This window comes from Oncorhynchus nerka, linkage group LG11 (genome assembly GCF_034236695.1).
Source record: "Oncorhynchus nerka isolate Pitt River linkage group LG11, Oner_Uvic_2.0, whole genome shotgun sequence".
NCBI lineage: Eukaryota > Metazoa > Chordata > Actinopteri > Salmoniformes > Salmonidae > Oncorhynchus > Oncorhynchus nerka.
This window is the reverse complement of record NC_088406.1, coordinates 5,033,067-5,050,566: the sequence shown is the minus strand read 5'-3', so window position 1 is coordinate 5,050,566 and position 17,500 is coordinate 5,033,067. Positions and strand designations below refer to the sequence as shown.

Here is a 17,500-nt window from a genome sequence, read left to right as displayed (position 1 = left end):
AGATTATGCAGGATACAGAATGTCCAACGAGGGTTCTTAGAAGACAAGCTAGTTTCAAAATTAATGAGGATGCATCCCAAATGACACCCCTATTCCTTTTTTGTGCACTACTTTTAACCAGGTCTCTGGTCAAAAGTAGTGCACTATTAAGCAGTAGGGTGCCACGTGGGACTCACCCAGTGACTGATTGTATGATTTCTTCAACAGTGATTTGTGAACATTGTTCAGAGGTTTTCATCCCTCTCCCGAGGCTGAGCTGAATCCTCCTGTTCGTCTGTTTGCTTGTTGTCTCCTTTTGTTCCATAAGAGCAACAAGACCCTTCTTCCTCCTCTATGGCCTCCAGAGAATCTGAAGCCTGGGGCTCACCTAGCGCCTGTTCCCCAGCTTCCTTCTTCCTATCCTGGGTGGCTGGGGCTGCCTCTCCTGTCTCCTCCTCCAGAACGTTGTCCTCTTTGGCCTGTTCTCTGTCCCTGTCATTGTCTCCAGTCTCTGTCAGAGTGTCTGGGTGAGACGGGGGGCTTCCCTGGGTCTCCTCGCCCCTCTCCCCGCCCTCCTCTGTCTGCTCAAACACCTGGTCCTCGGCCCCGTTCACCTGGGGGACGTCTTGGTTACCTTGGGACACAACCCCTCCCTCGGAGACTACGCCCTCCTCGACACACGACTGCCGGTGCTGCCGTGTGGGCGGACGCCTCTTGAAGGACAGCCGAACTCGACTCTACAGGAGAGAGAGAGAGAGAGAGAGAGAGAGAGAGAGAGAGAGAGAGAGAGAGAGAGAGAGAGAGAGAGAAAAAAAAAAAAAACAGGAAAGACTGAGTGTTGTGCAACACACAATTGCTAAAATAAAGTCGGGCTTTAGTAAGACTTGATTATCTTGAGCTCGGTTACAATCTCTGTTTTTCTATGATTTTGGCCTTCTGTATTAACACAACATCTTAGAAAGACAACCACTAGTCATGATATCGTGTGTTTTTGTTAAATTAGGAACAAACTTAACATATTATGCATTTTAATGTGTTTAATTATGGATCCTGTTGCTAATTAGTTGTAATAATCTAACGAGCCAAATAGAATAGTAGTAGTAGGGCACTAGATAAGAGTGACAGACCCTAGAGGAGTAGGGCACTAGATAAGAGGGACAGCCCCTAGAGGAGTAGGGCACTAGATAAGAGTGACAGAACCTAGAGGAGTAGGGCACTAGATAAGAGGGACAGCCCCTAGAGGAGTAGGGCACTAGATAAGAGGGACAGCCCTTAGAGGAGTAGGGCACTAGATAAGAGTGACAGACCCTAGAGGAGTAGGGCACTAGATAAGAGGGACAGCCCCTAGAGGAGTAGGGCACTAGATAAGAGGGACAGACCCTAGAGGAGTAGGGCACTAGATAAGAGGGACAGACCCTAGAGGAGTAGGGCACTAGATAAGAGTGACAGACCCTAGAGGAGTAGGGCACTAGATAAGAGGGACAGCCCCTAGAGGAGTAGGGCACTAGAGGAGTAGGGCACTAGATAAGAGGGACAGACCCTAGAGGAGTAGGGCACTAGATAAGAGTGACAGACCCTAGAGGAGTAGGGCACTAGATAAGAGTGACAGACCCTAGAGGAGTAGGGCACTAGATAAGATGGACAGACCCTATAGGAGTAGGGCACTAGATAAGAGGGACAGACCCTATAGGAGTAGGGCACTAGATAAGAGGGACAGCCCCTAGAGGAGTAGGGCACTAGATAAGAGGGACAGCCCCTAGAGGAGTAGGGCACTAGATAAGAGTGACAGACCCTAGAGGAGTAGGGCACTAGAGGAGTAGGGCACTAGATAAGAGTGACAGACCCTAGAGGAGAAGGGCACTAGAAAAGACGGACAGACCCTAGAGGAGTAGGGCACTAGATAAGAGTGACACACCCTAGAGGAGTAGGGCACTAGATAAGAGGGACAGACCCTAGAGAAGTAGGGCGCTAGATAAGAGGGACAGACCCTAGAGGAGTAGGGCACTAGATAAGAGGGACAGCCCCTAGAGGAGTAGGGCACTAGATAAGAGTGACAGACCCTAGAGGAGTAGGGCACTAGAGGAGTAGGGCACTAGATAAGAGTGACAGACCCTAGAGGAGAAGGGCACTAGAAAAGACGGACAGACCCTAGAGGAGTAGGGCACTAGATAAGAGTGACACACCCTAGAGGAGTAGGGCACTAGATAAGAGGGACAGACCCTAGAGAAGTAGGGCGCTAGATAAGAGGGACAGACCCTAGAGGAGTACGGCACTAGAGGAGTAGGGCACTAGAGGAGTAGGGCACTAGAGAAGTAGGGCACTAGATAAGATGCATGTTGAACACTGAACGAGAGCTCGGTTTAATGTTTTTGAAATGTTATCACAGTGTTTCCTTGCCAAGTTTGATTCATATACTTTTGGATTTTGGATCCTGCAACTCAGTTAGCCTCAGTTGCTGTGCACTAGCTGTTGTCATCGGCAGCTGTATTGTAAGAAACATCTTGGTTCCCGGGGCAAAAAAAACCCGTGCTATCCTGGAGCATGAGTAGAGGACATTACAAGGCTGTTTCCGACCGCTCTACGACAGATTCCTGGAGCTACAGGACACTACAGGGCTTCTTCCGACCGCTCTACGACAGATTCTGGGAGCTACAGGACACTACAGGGCTTCTTCCGACCGCTCTACGACAGATTCCTGGAGCTACAGGACACTACAGGGCTTCTTCCGACGGCTCCACGACAGATTCCGGGAGCTACAGGACACTACAGGGCTTCTTCCGACCGCTCCACGACAGATTCCGGGAGCTACAGGACACTACAGGGCTTCTTCCGACCGCTCTACGACAGATTCCTGGAGCTACAGGACACTACAGGGCTTCTTCCGACCGCTCCACGACAGATTCCGGGAGCTACAGGACACTACAGGGCTTCTTCCGACCGCTCTACGACAGATTCCTGGAGCTACAGGACACTACAGGGCTTCTTCCGACCGCTCTACGACAGATTCCGGGAGCTACAGGACACTACAGGGCTTCTTCCGACCGCTCTACGACAGATTCCTGGAGCTACAGGACACTACAGGGCTTCTTCCGACCGCTCTACGACAGATTCCTGGAGCTACAGGACACTACAGGGCTTCTTCCGACCGCTCCACGACAGATTCCTGGAGCTACAGGACACTACAGGGCTTCTTCCGACCGCTCTACGACAGATTCCTGGAGCTACAGGACACTACAGGGCTTCTTCCGACCGCTCTACGACAGATTCCGGGAGCTACAGGACACTACAGGGCTTCTTCCGACCGCTCTACGACAGATTCCTGGAGCTACAGGACACTACAGGGCTTCTTCCGACCGCTCTACAACAGATTCCTGGAGCTACAGGACACTACAGGGCTTCTTCCGACCGCTCTACGACAGATTCCTGGAGCTACAGGACACTACAGGGCTTCTTCCGACCGCTCTACGACAGATTCCGGGAGCTACAGGACACTACAGGGCTTCTTCCGACCGCTTTATGACAGATTCCTGGAGCTACAGGACACTACAGGGCTTCTTCCGACCGCTCTACAACAGATTCCTGGAGCTACAGGACACTACAGGGCTTCTTCCGACCGCTCTACAACAGATTCCTGGAGCTACAGGACACTACAGGGCTTCTTCCGACCGCTCTACGACAGATTCCGGGAGCTACAGGACACTACAGGGCTTCTTCCGACCGCTCTACGACAGATTCCTGGAGCTACAGGACACTACAGGGCTTCTTCCGACCGCTCTACGACAGATTCCTGGAGTTACAGGACACTACAGGGCTTCTTCCGACCGCTCTACGACAGATTCCTGGAGCTACAGGACACTACAGGGCTTCTTCCGACCGCTCCACGACAGATTCCTGGAGCTACAGGACACTACAGGGCTTCTTCCGACCGCTCTACGACAGATTCCGGGAGCTACAGGACACTACAGGGCTTCTTCCGACCGCTTTATGACAGATTCCTGGAGCTACAGGACACTACAGGGCTTCTTCCGACCGCTCTACGACAGATTCCTGGAGCTACAGGACACTACAGGGCTTCTTCCGACCGCTCTACGACAGATTCCGGGAGCTACAGGACACTACAGGGCTTCTTCCGACCGCTCTACGACAGATTCCTGGAGCTACAGGACACTACAGGGCTTCTTCCGACCGCTCTACGACAGATTCCTGGAGTTACAGGACACTACAGGGCTTCTTCCGACCGCTCTACGACAGATTCCTGGAGCTACAGGACACTACAGGGCTTCTTCCGACCGCTCCACGACAGATTTCTGGAGCTACAGGACACTACAGGGCTTCTTCCGACCGCTCTACGACAGATTCCGGGAGCTACAGGACACTACAGGGCTTCTTCCGACCGCTCTACGACAGATTCCGGGAGCTACAGGACACTACAGGGCTGCTTCCGACCGCTCTACGACAGATTCCGGGAGCTACAGGACACTACAGGGCTTCTTCCGACCGCTCTACGACAGATTCCGGGAGCTACAGGACACTACAGGGCTTCTTCCGACCGCTCTACGACAGATTCCGGGAGCTACAGGACACTACAGGGCTGCTTCCGACCGCTCTACGACAGATTCCGGGAGCTGACGCGGTCGTAGTCCATGTGGTGTCAAACAACATGAGGTGGGTTGGCTCGGAACTTCTGAAAATTGTTTCTAAAGAACTGATTCTTGCACTGAAAGATTACAAAAAGGAGCCAATCATTTCAGGTCCGGTACGATAGTTGAAAGATTCAGTGTGAAAGTTTGGATACACCTACTCATTATTCTACATTGTAGAACAATAGTGAAGACATCAAAACTATGAAATTCCACATATGGAATCATGTAGTAACCAAAAAAAGTCTTAAACATATCTACATATTTTTTATATTTGAGATTCTTCAAAGTAGCCACCCTTTGCCTTGATGACAGCTTTGCACACTCTTGGCATTCTCTCAACCAGCTTGATGAGGTAGAGCACCTGGAATGCATTTCAATTAACAGGTGTGCCTTGTTAAAAGTTAATTTGTGGAATTTATTTTCTTCTTGATGCGTTTGAGCCAATCAGTTGTGTTGTGACAAGATAGGGGTGGTATACAGAAGATAGTCCTATTTGGTAAAAGAACAATTCCATATTATGTTAAGAACAGCTCAAATAAGCAAAGAGAAACGACAGTCCATTATTACTTTAAGACTTGAAGGTCAGTGCATTCCTCCAGTGCAGTTGCAGAAACCATCAAGCGCTAATGATGAAACTGTCTCTCATGAGGACCGCCACAGGAAAGGAAGACCCAGAGTTACCTCTGCTGCAGAGGATAAGTTCATTAGAGGTACCAGCATCAGAAATTGCAGCCTAAATAAATGCTTCTCAGAGTTCAAGTAACAGACACATCTCAACATCAACTGTTCAGAGAAGACTGCGTGAATCAGGCCTTCATGGTTGAATTGCTGCAAAGAAACCACTACTAAAGGACACCAATAAGTAGAAGAGACTTGCTTGGGCCAAGAAACACGAGCAATGGACATTAGACCGGTGGAAATCTGTGCTTTGGTCTGGAGTCCAAATTGGAGATTTTTGGTTCCAACCGCCATGTCTTTATGAGACGCAGAGTAGGTGAACGGATGACCTCCGCATGTGTGGTTCCCAGCGTGAAGCATGGAGGAGGAGGTGTTATGGTGCTTTGCTGGTGACACTGTCTGGCATTTATTTAGAATTCAAGGCAAACTTAACTAGCATGGCTACCGTAGCATTCTGCAGCAATACACCGTCCCATCTGGTTTGCGCTTAGTGGGACTATCATTTGTTTTTCAACAGGACAATGACCCAACACACCTCCAGGCTGTGTAAGGGCTATTCAACCAAGAAGGAGAGTGATGGGGTGCTGCATCAGATGACCTGTCCTCAACAATCACCCAACCTCAGCACAGTTGAGATGGTTTGGGATGAGTTGGACCGCAGAGTGAAGGAAATGCAGCCAACAAGTGCTCAGCATATGTGGGACCTCCTGCAAGACTGTTGTAAAAACATTCCAGGTGAAGCTGGTTGAGAGAATCCCAAGAGTGTGCAAAGCTGTCATCAAGGCAAAGGGTGGCTACTTTGAAGAATCTAAAATATATTTTGATTTGTTTAACACTTTTTTGGTTACTACATGGTTCCATGTGTGTTATTTCACAGTTTTGATGTCTTCGCTATTATTCGACAATGTACAAAATAGTACAAAATAAAGAAAAACCCTTGAATGAGTAGGTGTGGTCAAACTTTTGACTAGTAACATTTTGGAAGCCACAATCTATCTGCAATATTAAAGCTGATCTACAACTTACATTTTTTTTAAATAAAGAAATGATGGAGGAGGAGGAGAGAGAAGGAATTGAGGAGGAGAGAGAAGGAATTAGGGAGGAGAAGGAGGAGGAGGAGGAGGAGAGAGAAGGAATGGAGGAGGAGGAGGGAGGGAGACGGAATACAGGAGGAGGAGGAGGAGGAGGGAGGGAGACGGAATGGAGAAGGAGGAGGAGGGAGGGAGATGGGATGGAGGAAGAGGGAGGGAGATGGAATGGAGGAGGAGGGAGGAGATGGAATGGAGGAGGAGGACGGAGAAGAAATGGAGGAGGAGGAGGAGGAGGGAGAAGGAATGGAAGAGGAGGAGGACGGAGAAAGAATGGAGGAGGGAGGGAGACGGAATGGAGGAGGAGGAGGGGGAGGGAGACGGAATGGAGGAGGAGGGAGGGAGATGGAATGGAGGAGGAGGAGGAGGGAGGGAGACGGAATGGAGGAGGAGGGGGAGGGAGACGGAATACAGGAGGAGGAGGAGGAGGAGGGAGGGAGACGGAACGGAGAAGGAGGAGGAGGGAGGGAGATGGGATGGAGGAAGAGGGAGGGAGATGGAATGGAGGAGGAGGGAGGGAGATGGAATGGAGGAGGAGGACGGAGAAGGAATGGAGGAGGAGGAGGAGGAGGGAGAAGGAATGGAAGAGGAGGAGGACGGAGAAAGAATGGAGGAGGGAGGGAGACGGAATGGAGGAGGAGGAGGGAGGGAGACGGAATGGAGGAGGAGGAGGAGGGAGGGAGACGGAATGGAGGAGGAGGGAGGGAGATGGAATGGAGGAGGAGGACGGAGAAGGAATGGAGGAGGAGGAGGAGGAGGGTGGAGAAATGGAAGCGGAGGAGGAGGGTGGGAGACGGAATGGAGGAGGAGGAGGAGGAGGAGGGTGGAGAAATGGAAGCGGAGGAGGAGGGTGGGAGACGGAATGGAGGAGGAGGAGGGAGAAGGAATGGAAGAGGAGGAGGAGGGAGAAGGAATGGAGGAGGAGAAGGGAGAAGGAATGGAGGAGGAGAAGGGAGAAGGAATGGAGGAGGAGGAGGAGGAGGAGGAGGGTGGAGAAATGGAAGGGAGGAGGAGGGTGGGAGACGGAATGGAGGAGGAGAAGGAGGAGGAGGGAGAAGGAATGGAAGAGGAGGAGGAGGGAGAAGGAATGGAGGAGGAGAAGGAATGGAGGAGGAGGAGAGGGAGAAGGAATGGAGGAGGAGGAGGAGGGAGAAGGAATGGAGGAGTATGAGGAGGGAGGGAGACGGAATGGAGGAGTAGGAGGGAGAGGGAATGGAAGAGGAGGAGGGGGGTGAAGGAACGTAGGAGGAGGGAGAAGTAATGGAGGAGGAGGAGGGAGGGAGACGGAATAGAGGAGGAGGAGGAGGAGGAGGGAGGGAGACGGAATAGAGGAGGAGGAGGGAGAAAGAATAGAGGAGGAGGGGGAGAAGGAATGTAAGATGAGGAGGAGGTAGGGAGATGGAATGAAGGATAATGAGGGAGAGGGAATGGAGGAGAAGGAGGAGGAGGAGGAGGGAGGGAGACGGAATAGAGGAGGAGGAGGAGGAGGGAGGGAGACGGAATAGAGGAGGAGGAGGAGGAGGGGGAGGGAGACGGAATAGAGGAGGAGGAGGAGGAGGGAGGGAGACGGAATAGAGGAGGAGGAGGAGGAGGGAGGGAGGGAGACGGAATAGAGGAGGAGGAGGGAGAAAGAATAGAGGAGGAGGGGGGAGAAGGAATGTAAGATGAGGAGGAGGTAGGGAGACAGAATGAAGGATAAGGAGGGAGAGGGAATGGAGGAGAAGGAGGAGGAGGAGGAGGGAGAAGGAATGGAAGAGGAGGAGGAGGGAGAAGGAATGGAGGAGGAGAAGGGAGAAGGAATGGAGGAGGAGAAGGGAGAAGGAATGGAGGAGTAGGAGGAGGGAGGGAAACGGAATGGAGGAGGGGGAGGGAAAGGAGACTGAATGGAGGAGAAGGAGGGAGAGGGAATGGAGGAGGGAGGGAGGGAGGAGTAGGCTAAGTGGATAACACCTTCAATCCCCCTGGTCTCTGCGCTGAGCCACTGCAGGAGGCCTGTTCCTGGGCTTACAGAGCATAGAAATAGAATCTATAGAAGGGGCTTAGAACGTCTAACCCTGGCAATTTGACTCGAATAGGGAGGCCCATTCTCTAGATGATATTTCTATGTTACAGAGGGCCTATTTTAGGACGGCAGGACACACAGCTAGGGACACGTGTCACCAGGGGGAATAAGAGGCCTGGAGTGATGTCACAGCTCACAGTACAGGAGATGACGTGAGAGACCAAGACCACGAGGCTTCCACTGACTGACGTAGGACCAACCAATCAAATCAAATCAACGTTTATTTGTCACGTGCACTGAATACAACAGGTGTAGTAGACCTTACAGTGAAATGCTGAATACAACAGCTGTAGTAGACCTTACAGTGAAATGCTGAATACAACAGGTGTAGTAGACCTTACAGTGAAATGCTGAATACAACAGGTGTAGTAGACCTTACAGTGAAATGCTGAATACAACAGGTGTAGTAGACCTTACAGTGAAATGCTGAATACAACAGGTGTAGTAGACATTACAGTGAAATGCTGAATACAACAGGTGTAGTAGACCTTACAGTGAAATGCTGAATACAATAGGTGTAGTAGACCTCACAGGGAAATGCTGAATACAACAGGTGTAGTAGACCTTATGGTGAAATGCTGAATACAACAGGTGTAGTAGACCTTACAGTGAAATGCTGAATACAACAGGTGTAGTAGACCTTACAGTGAAATGCTGAATACAACAGGTGTAGTAGACCTTACAGTGAAATGCTGAATACAACAGGTGTAGTAGACCTTACAGTGAAATGCTGAATACAGCAGGTGTAGTAGACCTTACAGTGAAATGCTGAATACAACAGGTGTAGTAGACCTTACAGTGAAATGCTGAATACAACAGGTGTAGTAGACCTTACAGTGAAATGCTGAATACAACAGGTGTAGTAGACCTTACAGTGAAATGCTGAATACAACAGGTGTAGTAGACCTTACAGTGAAATGCTGAATACAACAGGTGTAGTAGACCTTACAGTGAAATGCTTACTTACAGGCTCTAACCAATAGTGCAAAAAAGGTATTAGGTGAACAATAGGTAAGTAAAGAAATAAAACAACAGTAAAAAGACAGGTTATATACAGTAGAGAGGCTATATACAGTAGAGAGGCTATATACAGTAGAGAGGCTATATACAGTAGAGAGGCTATATACAGTAGAGGTTATATACAGTAGAGAGGCTATATACAGTAGAGGTTATATACAGTAGAGAGGCTATATACAGTAGAGAGACTATATACAGTAGAGAGGCTATATACAGTAGAGAGGCTATATACAGTAGAGGTTATATACAGTAGAGAGGCTATATACAGTAGAGAGGCTATATACAGTAGAGGTTATATACAGTAGTGAGGCTATATACAGTAGAGGGGCTATATACAGTAGAGGTTATATACAGTAGAGGCTATATACAGTAGACAGGCTATATACAGTAGAGAGGCAACATACAGTAGTGAGGCTATATACAGTAGAGGTTATATACAGTAGAGGCTATATACAGTAGACAGGCTATATACAGTAGAGAGACTATAAACAGTAGAGAGGTTATATACAGTAGAGAGGCTACATGCAGTAGAGAGGTTATATACAGTAGAGAGGCTACATACAGTAGAGAGGCTACATACAGTAGAGGCTACATACAGTAGAGAGGCTATATACAGTAGAGAGGTTATATACAGTAGAGAGGCTATATACAGTAGAGAGGCTATATACAGTAGAGAGGCTATATACAGTAGAGGGGCTATATACAGTAGAGGTTATATACAGTAGAGGCTATATACAGTAGACAGGCTATATACAGTAGACAGGCTATATACAGTAGAGAGGCAACATACAGTAGTGAGGCTATATACAGTAGAGAGGCTACATACAGTAGAGAGGTTATATACAGTAGAGAGGCTACATACAGTAGAGGTTATATACAGTAGAGAGGTTATATACAGTAGAGGCTATATACAGTAGAGAGGTTATATACAGTAGACAGGCTATATACAGTAGAGAGGCTATATACAGTAGAGAGGCTATATACAGTAGTGAGGCTATATACAGTAGAGAGGCTATATACAGTAGTGAGGCTATATACAGTAGTGAGGCTATATACAGTAGAGAGGCTATATACAGTAGTGAGGCTATATACAGTAGAGAGGCTAGATACAGTAGAGAGGCTAGATACAGTAGAGAGGCTATATACAGTAGAGAGGCTATATACAGTAGAGAGGCTATAAAAGTAGTGAGGCTATATACAGTAGTGAGGCTATATACAGTAGAGAGGCTAAACACAGTAGAGAGGCTATATACAGTAGAGAGGCTATAAAAGTAGTGAGGCTATATACAGTAGAGAGGCTATATACAGTAGAGAGGCTATAAACAGTAGAGAGGCTATATACAGTAGAGAGGCTATAAAAGTAGTGAGGCTATAAAAGTAGTGAGGCTATATACATATATGTTAGTCAGGCTGATTGAGGTAGTATGTACATGTAGCTACATACAGACACCTGTTAGTCAGGCTGATTGAGGTAGTATGTACATGTAGCTATATACAGACACCTGTTAGTCAGGCTGATTGAGGTAGTATGTACATGTAGCTATATACAGACACCTGTTAGTCAGGCTGATTGAGGTAGTATGTACATGTAGCTATATACAGACACCTGTTAGTCAGGCTGATTGAGGTAGTATGTACATGTAGCTATATACAGACACCTGTTAGTCAGGCTGATTGAGGTAGTATGTACATGTAGCTATATACAGACACCTGTTAGTCAGGCTGATTGAGGTAGTATGTACATGTAGATATAGTTAAAGTGACTATGCATATATGATGAGCAGAGAGTAGCAGAAGTGTAAAAGAGGGGTTGGTGGACGGAGGCACACAACGCAAATAGTCCAGGTAGCCATTTCATTACTTGTGTTACCTAGCTACAATATCAATCTACTGCTGTAGGTTACTATACAGCTACAATATCAATCTACTGCTGTAGGTTACTATACAGCTACAATATCAATCTACTGCTGTAGGTTACTATACAATATCAGTCTACTGCTGTAGGTTACTATACAGCTACAATATCAATCTACTGCTGTAGGTTCCTATACAGCTACAATATCAATCTACTGCTGTAGGTTACTATACAATATCAGTCTACTGCTGTAGGTTCCTATACAGCTACAATATCAATCTACTGCTGTAGGTTACTATACAATATCAGTCTACTGCTGTAGGTTACTATACAGCTACAATATCAATCTACTGCTGTAGGTTCCTATACAGCTACAATATCAATCTACTGCTGTAGGTTACTATACAATATCAATCTACTGCTGTAGGTTACTATACAGCTACAATATCAATCTACTGCTGTAGGTTACTATACAGCTACAATATCAATCTACTGCTGTAGGTTACTATACAATATCAGTCTACTGCTGTAGGTTACTATACAGCTACAATATCAATCTACTGCTGTAGGTTACTATACAATATCAATCTACTGCTGTAGGTTACTATACAGCTACAATATCAGTCTACTGCTGTAGGTTACTATACAATATCAGTCTACTGCTGTAGGTTACTATACAATATCAATCTACTGCTGTAGGTTACTATACAATATCAATCTACTGCTGTAGGTTACTATACAGTATCAATCTACTGCTGTAGGTTACTATACAGCTACAATATCAATCTACTGCTGTAGGTTACTATACAATATCAATCTACTGCTGTAGGTTACTATACAATATCAGTCTACTGCTGTAGGTTACTATACAATATCAATCTACTGCTGTAGGTTACTATACAATATCAATCTACTGCTGTAGGTTACTATACAGCTACAATATCAATCTACTGCTGTAGGTTACTATACAATATCAATCTACTGCTGTAGGTTACTATACAATATCAATCTACTGCTGTAGGTTACTATACAATATCAATCTACTGCTGTAGGTTACTATACAGCTACAATATCAATCTACTGCTGTAGGTTCCTATACAGCTACAATATCAATCTACTGCTGTAGGTTACTATACAATATCAATCTACTGCTGTAGGTTACTATACAGCTACAATATCAATCTACTGCTGTAGGTTCCTATACAGCTACAATATCAATCTACTGCTGTAGGTTACTATACAATATCAATCTACTGCTGTAGGTTACTATACAATATCAATCTACTGCTGTAGGTTACTATACAATATCAATCTACTGCTGTAGGTTACTATACAGCTACAATATCAGTCTACTGCTGTAGGTTACTATACAATATCAATCTACTGCTGTAGGTTACTATACAATATCAATCTACTGCTGTAGGTTACTATACAATATCAATCTACTGCTGTAGGTTACTATACAATATCAATCTACTGCTGTAGGTTACTATACAGCTACAATATCAATCTACTGCTGTAGGTTACTATACAGCTACAATATCAATCTACTGCTGTGGGTTACTATACAATATCAATCTACTGCTGTAGGTTACTATACAATATCAGTATACTGCTGTAGGTTACTATACAATATCAATCTACTGCTGTAGGTTACTATTCAGCTACAATATCAATCTACTGCTGTAGGTTCCTATACAGCTACAATATCAATCTACTGCTGTAGGTTACTATACAATATCAATCTACTGCTGTAGGTTACTATACAATATCAATCTACTGCTGTAGGTTACTATACAATATCAATCTACTGCTGTAGGTTACTATACAATATCAATCTACTGCTGTAGGTTACTATACAATATCAGTCTACTGCTGTAGGTTACTATACAGCTACAATATCAATCTACTGCTGTAGGTTACTATACAATATCAATCTACTGCTGTAGGTTACTATACAATATCAATCTACTGCTGTAGGTTACTATACAGCTACAATATCAATCTACTGCTGTAGGTTACTATACAGCTACAATATCAGTCTACTGCTGTAGGTTACTATACAGCTACAATATCAGTCTACTGCTGTAGGTTACTATACAATATCAATCTACTGCTGTAGGTTACTATACAGCTACAATATCAGTCTACTGCTGTAGGTTACTATACAGCTACAATATCAATCTACTGCTGTAGGTTACTATACAATATCAGTCTACTGCTGTAGGTTACTATACAATATCAATCTACTGCTGTAGGTTACTATACAGCTACAATATCAATCTACTGCTGTAGGTTACTATACAATATCAATCTACTGCTGTAGGTTACTATACAGCTACAATATCAGTCTACTGCTGTAGGTTACTATACAATATCAATCTACTGCTGTAGGTTACTATACAATATCAATCTACTGCTGTAGGTTACTATACAATATCAATCTACTGCTGTAGGTTACTATACAATATCAATCTACTGCTGTAGGTTACTATACAATATCAATCTACTGCTGTAGGTTACTATACAATATCAATCTACTGCTGTAGGTTACTATACAGTATCAATCTACTGCTGTAGGTTACTATACAGCTACAATATCAATCTACTGCTGTAGGTTACTATACAATATCAATCTACTGCTGTAGGTTACTATACAATATCAATCTACTGCTGTAGGTTACTATACAATATCAATCTACTGCTGTAGGTTACTATACAGCTACAATATCAATCTACTGCTGTAGGTTACTATACAATATCAATCTACTGCTGTAGGTTACTATACAGCTACAATATCAGTCTACTGCTGTAGGTTACTATACAATATCAATCTACTGCTGTAGGTTACTATACAGCTACAATATCAGTCTACTGCTGTGGGTTACTATACAGCTACAATATCAATCTACTGCTGTAGGTTACTATACAATATCAATCTACTGCTGTAGGTTACTATACAGCTACAATTTCAAATATCAAACCTACCCTGAACCAACATCAATTATATACTACACAGTACACCTAGCCACTAAGACCTGCTGTTGCCATGACATCGACTGACCAGGTGAGTCCAGGTGAAAGCTACGATCCCTTATTGATGTCAGTTGGTTAAACGTACTTCAATCAGCGTAGATGAAGGGGAGGAGACATGTAGATGAAGGGGAGGAGACATGTAGATGAAGGGGAGGAGACATGTAGATGAAGGGGAGGAGACAGGTTAAAGAAGGGTGAATGGGAAAGCCAAAATATTTAAACAGGGTACGGTAGTAGGTGCACTGGTTTGTGTCAAGAACTGCAACGCTGCTGGGTTTTCACACTCAATAGTTTCCTGTGTGTATCAAGAATGGTTCACCACCCAAAGGACATCCAGCCAACTTGACACAACTGTGGGTAAGCATTGGAGTCAACATGGGCCAGCATCCCTGTGGAATGCTTTCGACACCTTGTGGAGTCCATGCCTGGATGAATTGAGGCTGTTCTGAGGGCAAAGGATGGGGGGTGGGGGTGTTCTTAATGGGAAGGTGTTCTTAATGTTTTGTATACTCAGTGTAGAATATACAAATGTTCATCACGAGAATCCATACCTTGTTGAAGCTGAGTAATGGGGTCCCCTCCGCCGGGCTCTCAAAGCATACCGGCTCCTCCTCCTCACTGGACAGCTGAGGCCTCAGGGTCGGGCTGCAGGGGCTTGTGGGAAAGAAGCAATGGGTTGCAGGGGAGATGGGCGTCGGCGCCAGCTTCACCTCGGGACTCTTGGGCGAGGGTAGCAGAGAGGTGGGCGACAGGGTTAGGTTTGCCTGGAGAGAGAGAGAGAGACAGAGAGAGGGAGAGAGAGAGGGGAGAGAGAGAGAGAGAGAGAGACAGAGAGAGTGAGAGAGAGAGTGAGAGAGAGAGAGAGAGACAGAGAGAGAGAGAGAGAGAGAGAGAGAGAGAGAGAGAGAGAGAGAAAGGGAGAAAGGGAGAGCAAGAGAGAGAGAGAGAGAGAGAGAGAGAGAGAGACAGAGAGAGAGAGACAGAGAGAGAGAGACAGAGAGAGACAGAGAGAGACAGAGAGAGAGACAGAGAGAGACAGAGAGAGAGAGACAGAGAGAGAGAGACAGAGAGAGACAGAGAGAGACAGAGAGAGAGAGAGAGAGAGAGAGAGAGAGAGGTAAAGTCAGTTCCTATTACCTTGCAGTCTCACCATAACAGGTTTTTAACTTCCTGTCCAGGGGCTACAGATGAAAGTTCACCTTTTGGTTGAAATTAGAACCCTGTGAGCAACAATGCAAAATATAGGCCAAAAGAGGGAGAGGCAGAAGAGCTTGATTCTGGTACGGAGTTTTACAAGAAGAACATGTACATGACACAGACTTCCAGATCACGTCCATCAAAGCCCACAGACAACCGCTTCAGAGACACACATGACGACTTCACACAGACGACAAAACAGACAAACCAACATCTGTAAATAGCTTAATGACCCACTTCTCCTATTCACATAGACACTGACCCACTCCTCCTATTCACATAGACACTGACCAACTCTTCCTATTCAAATAGACACTGACCCACTCTTCCTATTCACATAGACACTGACCCACTCCTCCTATTCACACAGACACTGGCCCACTCTTCCTATTCAGATAGACACTGGCCCACTCTTCCTATTCACATAGACACTGGCCCATTCCTCCTATTCACATAGACACTGACCCACTCCTCCTATTCACATAGACACTGACCCACTCCCCCTATTCACATAGACACTGACCCACTCTTCCTATTCACATAGACACTGACCCACTCCTCCTATTCACATAGACACTGACCCACTCCTCTATTCACATAGACACTGACCCACTCCTCTATTCACATAGACACTGACCCACTCCCCCTATTCACATAGACACTGACCCACTCCTCCTATTCACATAGAATCTGGCCCACACCTCCTATTCACATAGACACTGACCCACTCTTCCTATTCACATAGACACTGACCCACTCCTCTATTCACATAGACACTGACCCACTCCCCCTATTCACATAGACACTGACCCACTCTTCCTATTCACATAGACACTGACCCACTCCCCCTATTCACATAGACACTGACCCACTCCCCCTATTCACATAGACACTGACCCACTCCTCCTATTCACATAGACACTGACCCACTCCCCCTATTCACATAGACACTGACCCACTCCTCTATTCACATAGACACTGACCAACTCCCTCTATTCACATAGACACTGACCCACTCCCCCTATTCACATAGACACTGACCCACTCCCCCTATTCACATAGACACTGACCCACTCCCCCTATTCACATAGACACTGACCCACTCTTCCTATTCACATAGACACTGACCAACTCTTCCTATTCACATAGACACTGACCCACTCCCTCTATTCACATAGACACTGACCCACTCTTCAAATTCACATAGACACTGGCCCACTCTTCCTATTCACATAGACACTGACCAACTCTTCCTATTCACATAGACACTGACCAACTCTTCCTATTCACATAGACACTGACCCACTCTTCCTATTCACATAGACACTGACCCACTCCTCCTATTCACATAGACACTGACCCACTCCCCCTATTCACATAGACACTGACCCACTCCTCTATTCACATAGACACTGACCAACTCCCTCTATTCACATAGACACTGACCCACTCCCCCTATTCACATAGACACTGACCCACTCCCCCTATTCACATAGACACTGACCCACTCCCCCTATTCACATAGACACTGACCCACTCTTCCTATTCACATAGACACTGACCAACTCTTCCTATTCACATAGACACTGACCCACTCCCTCTATTCACATAGACACTGACCCACTCTTCAAATTCACATAGACACTGGCCCACTCTTCCTATTCACATAGACACTGACCAACTCTTCCTATTCACATAGACACTGACCAACTCTTCCTATTCACATAGACACTGACCCACTCTTCCTATTCACATAGACACTGACCAACTCTTCCTATTCACATAGACACTGACCCACTCTTCCTATTCACATAGACACTGACCCACTCCTCTATTCACATAGACACTGACCCACTCTTCAAATTCACATAGACACTGGCCCACTCTTCCTATTCACATAGACACTGACCAACTCTTCCTATTCACATAGACACTGACCAACTCT

General features: G+C 46.0%; 2 protein-coding genes across 3 annotated transcripts in view; one reads left to right on the top strand and one right to left on the bottom strand.

Moving 5' to 3' along the window:
• LOC115127306 (TPA-induced transmembrane protein) overlaps positions 1-17,500 on the top strand; it is a 259,290-nt gene that overhangs the window by 23,999 nt on the left and 217,791 nt on the right.
• zgc:153184 (uncharacterized protein LOC751652 homolog) overlaps positions 1-17,500 on the bottom strand; it is a 39,258-nt gene that overhangs the window by 1,568 nt on the left and 20,190 nt on the right. For both annotated transcript variants that reach the window (XM_065024161.1, XM_065024162.1), the window contains 2 exons: positions 14,910-15,122; positions 1-716 (listed from right to left, as the gene is read on the bottom strand). The exon at positions 1-716 is cut by the window's left edge and continues 1,568 nt beyond it. In XM_065024161.1, coding sequence (XP_064880233.1) covers positions 225-716; positions 14,910-15,122 — 705 coding nt within the window. In that variant the 3' untranslated portion in view covers positions 1-224. The remainder of the gene's footprint in view (positions 717-14,909; positions 15,123-17,500) is intronic.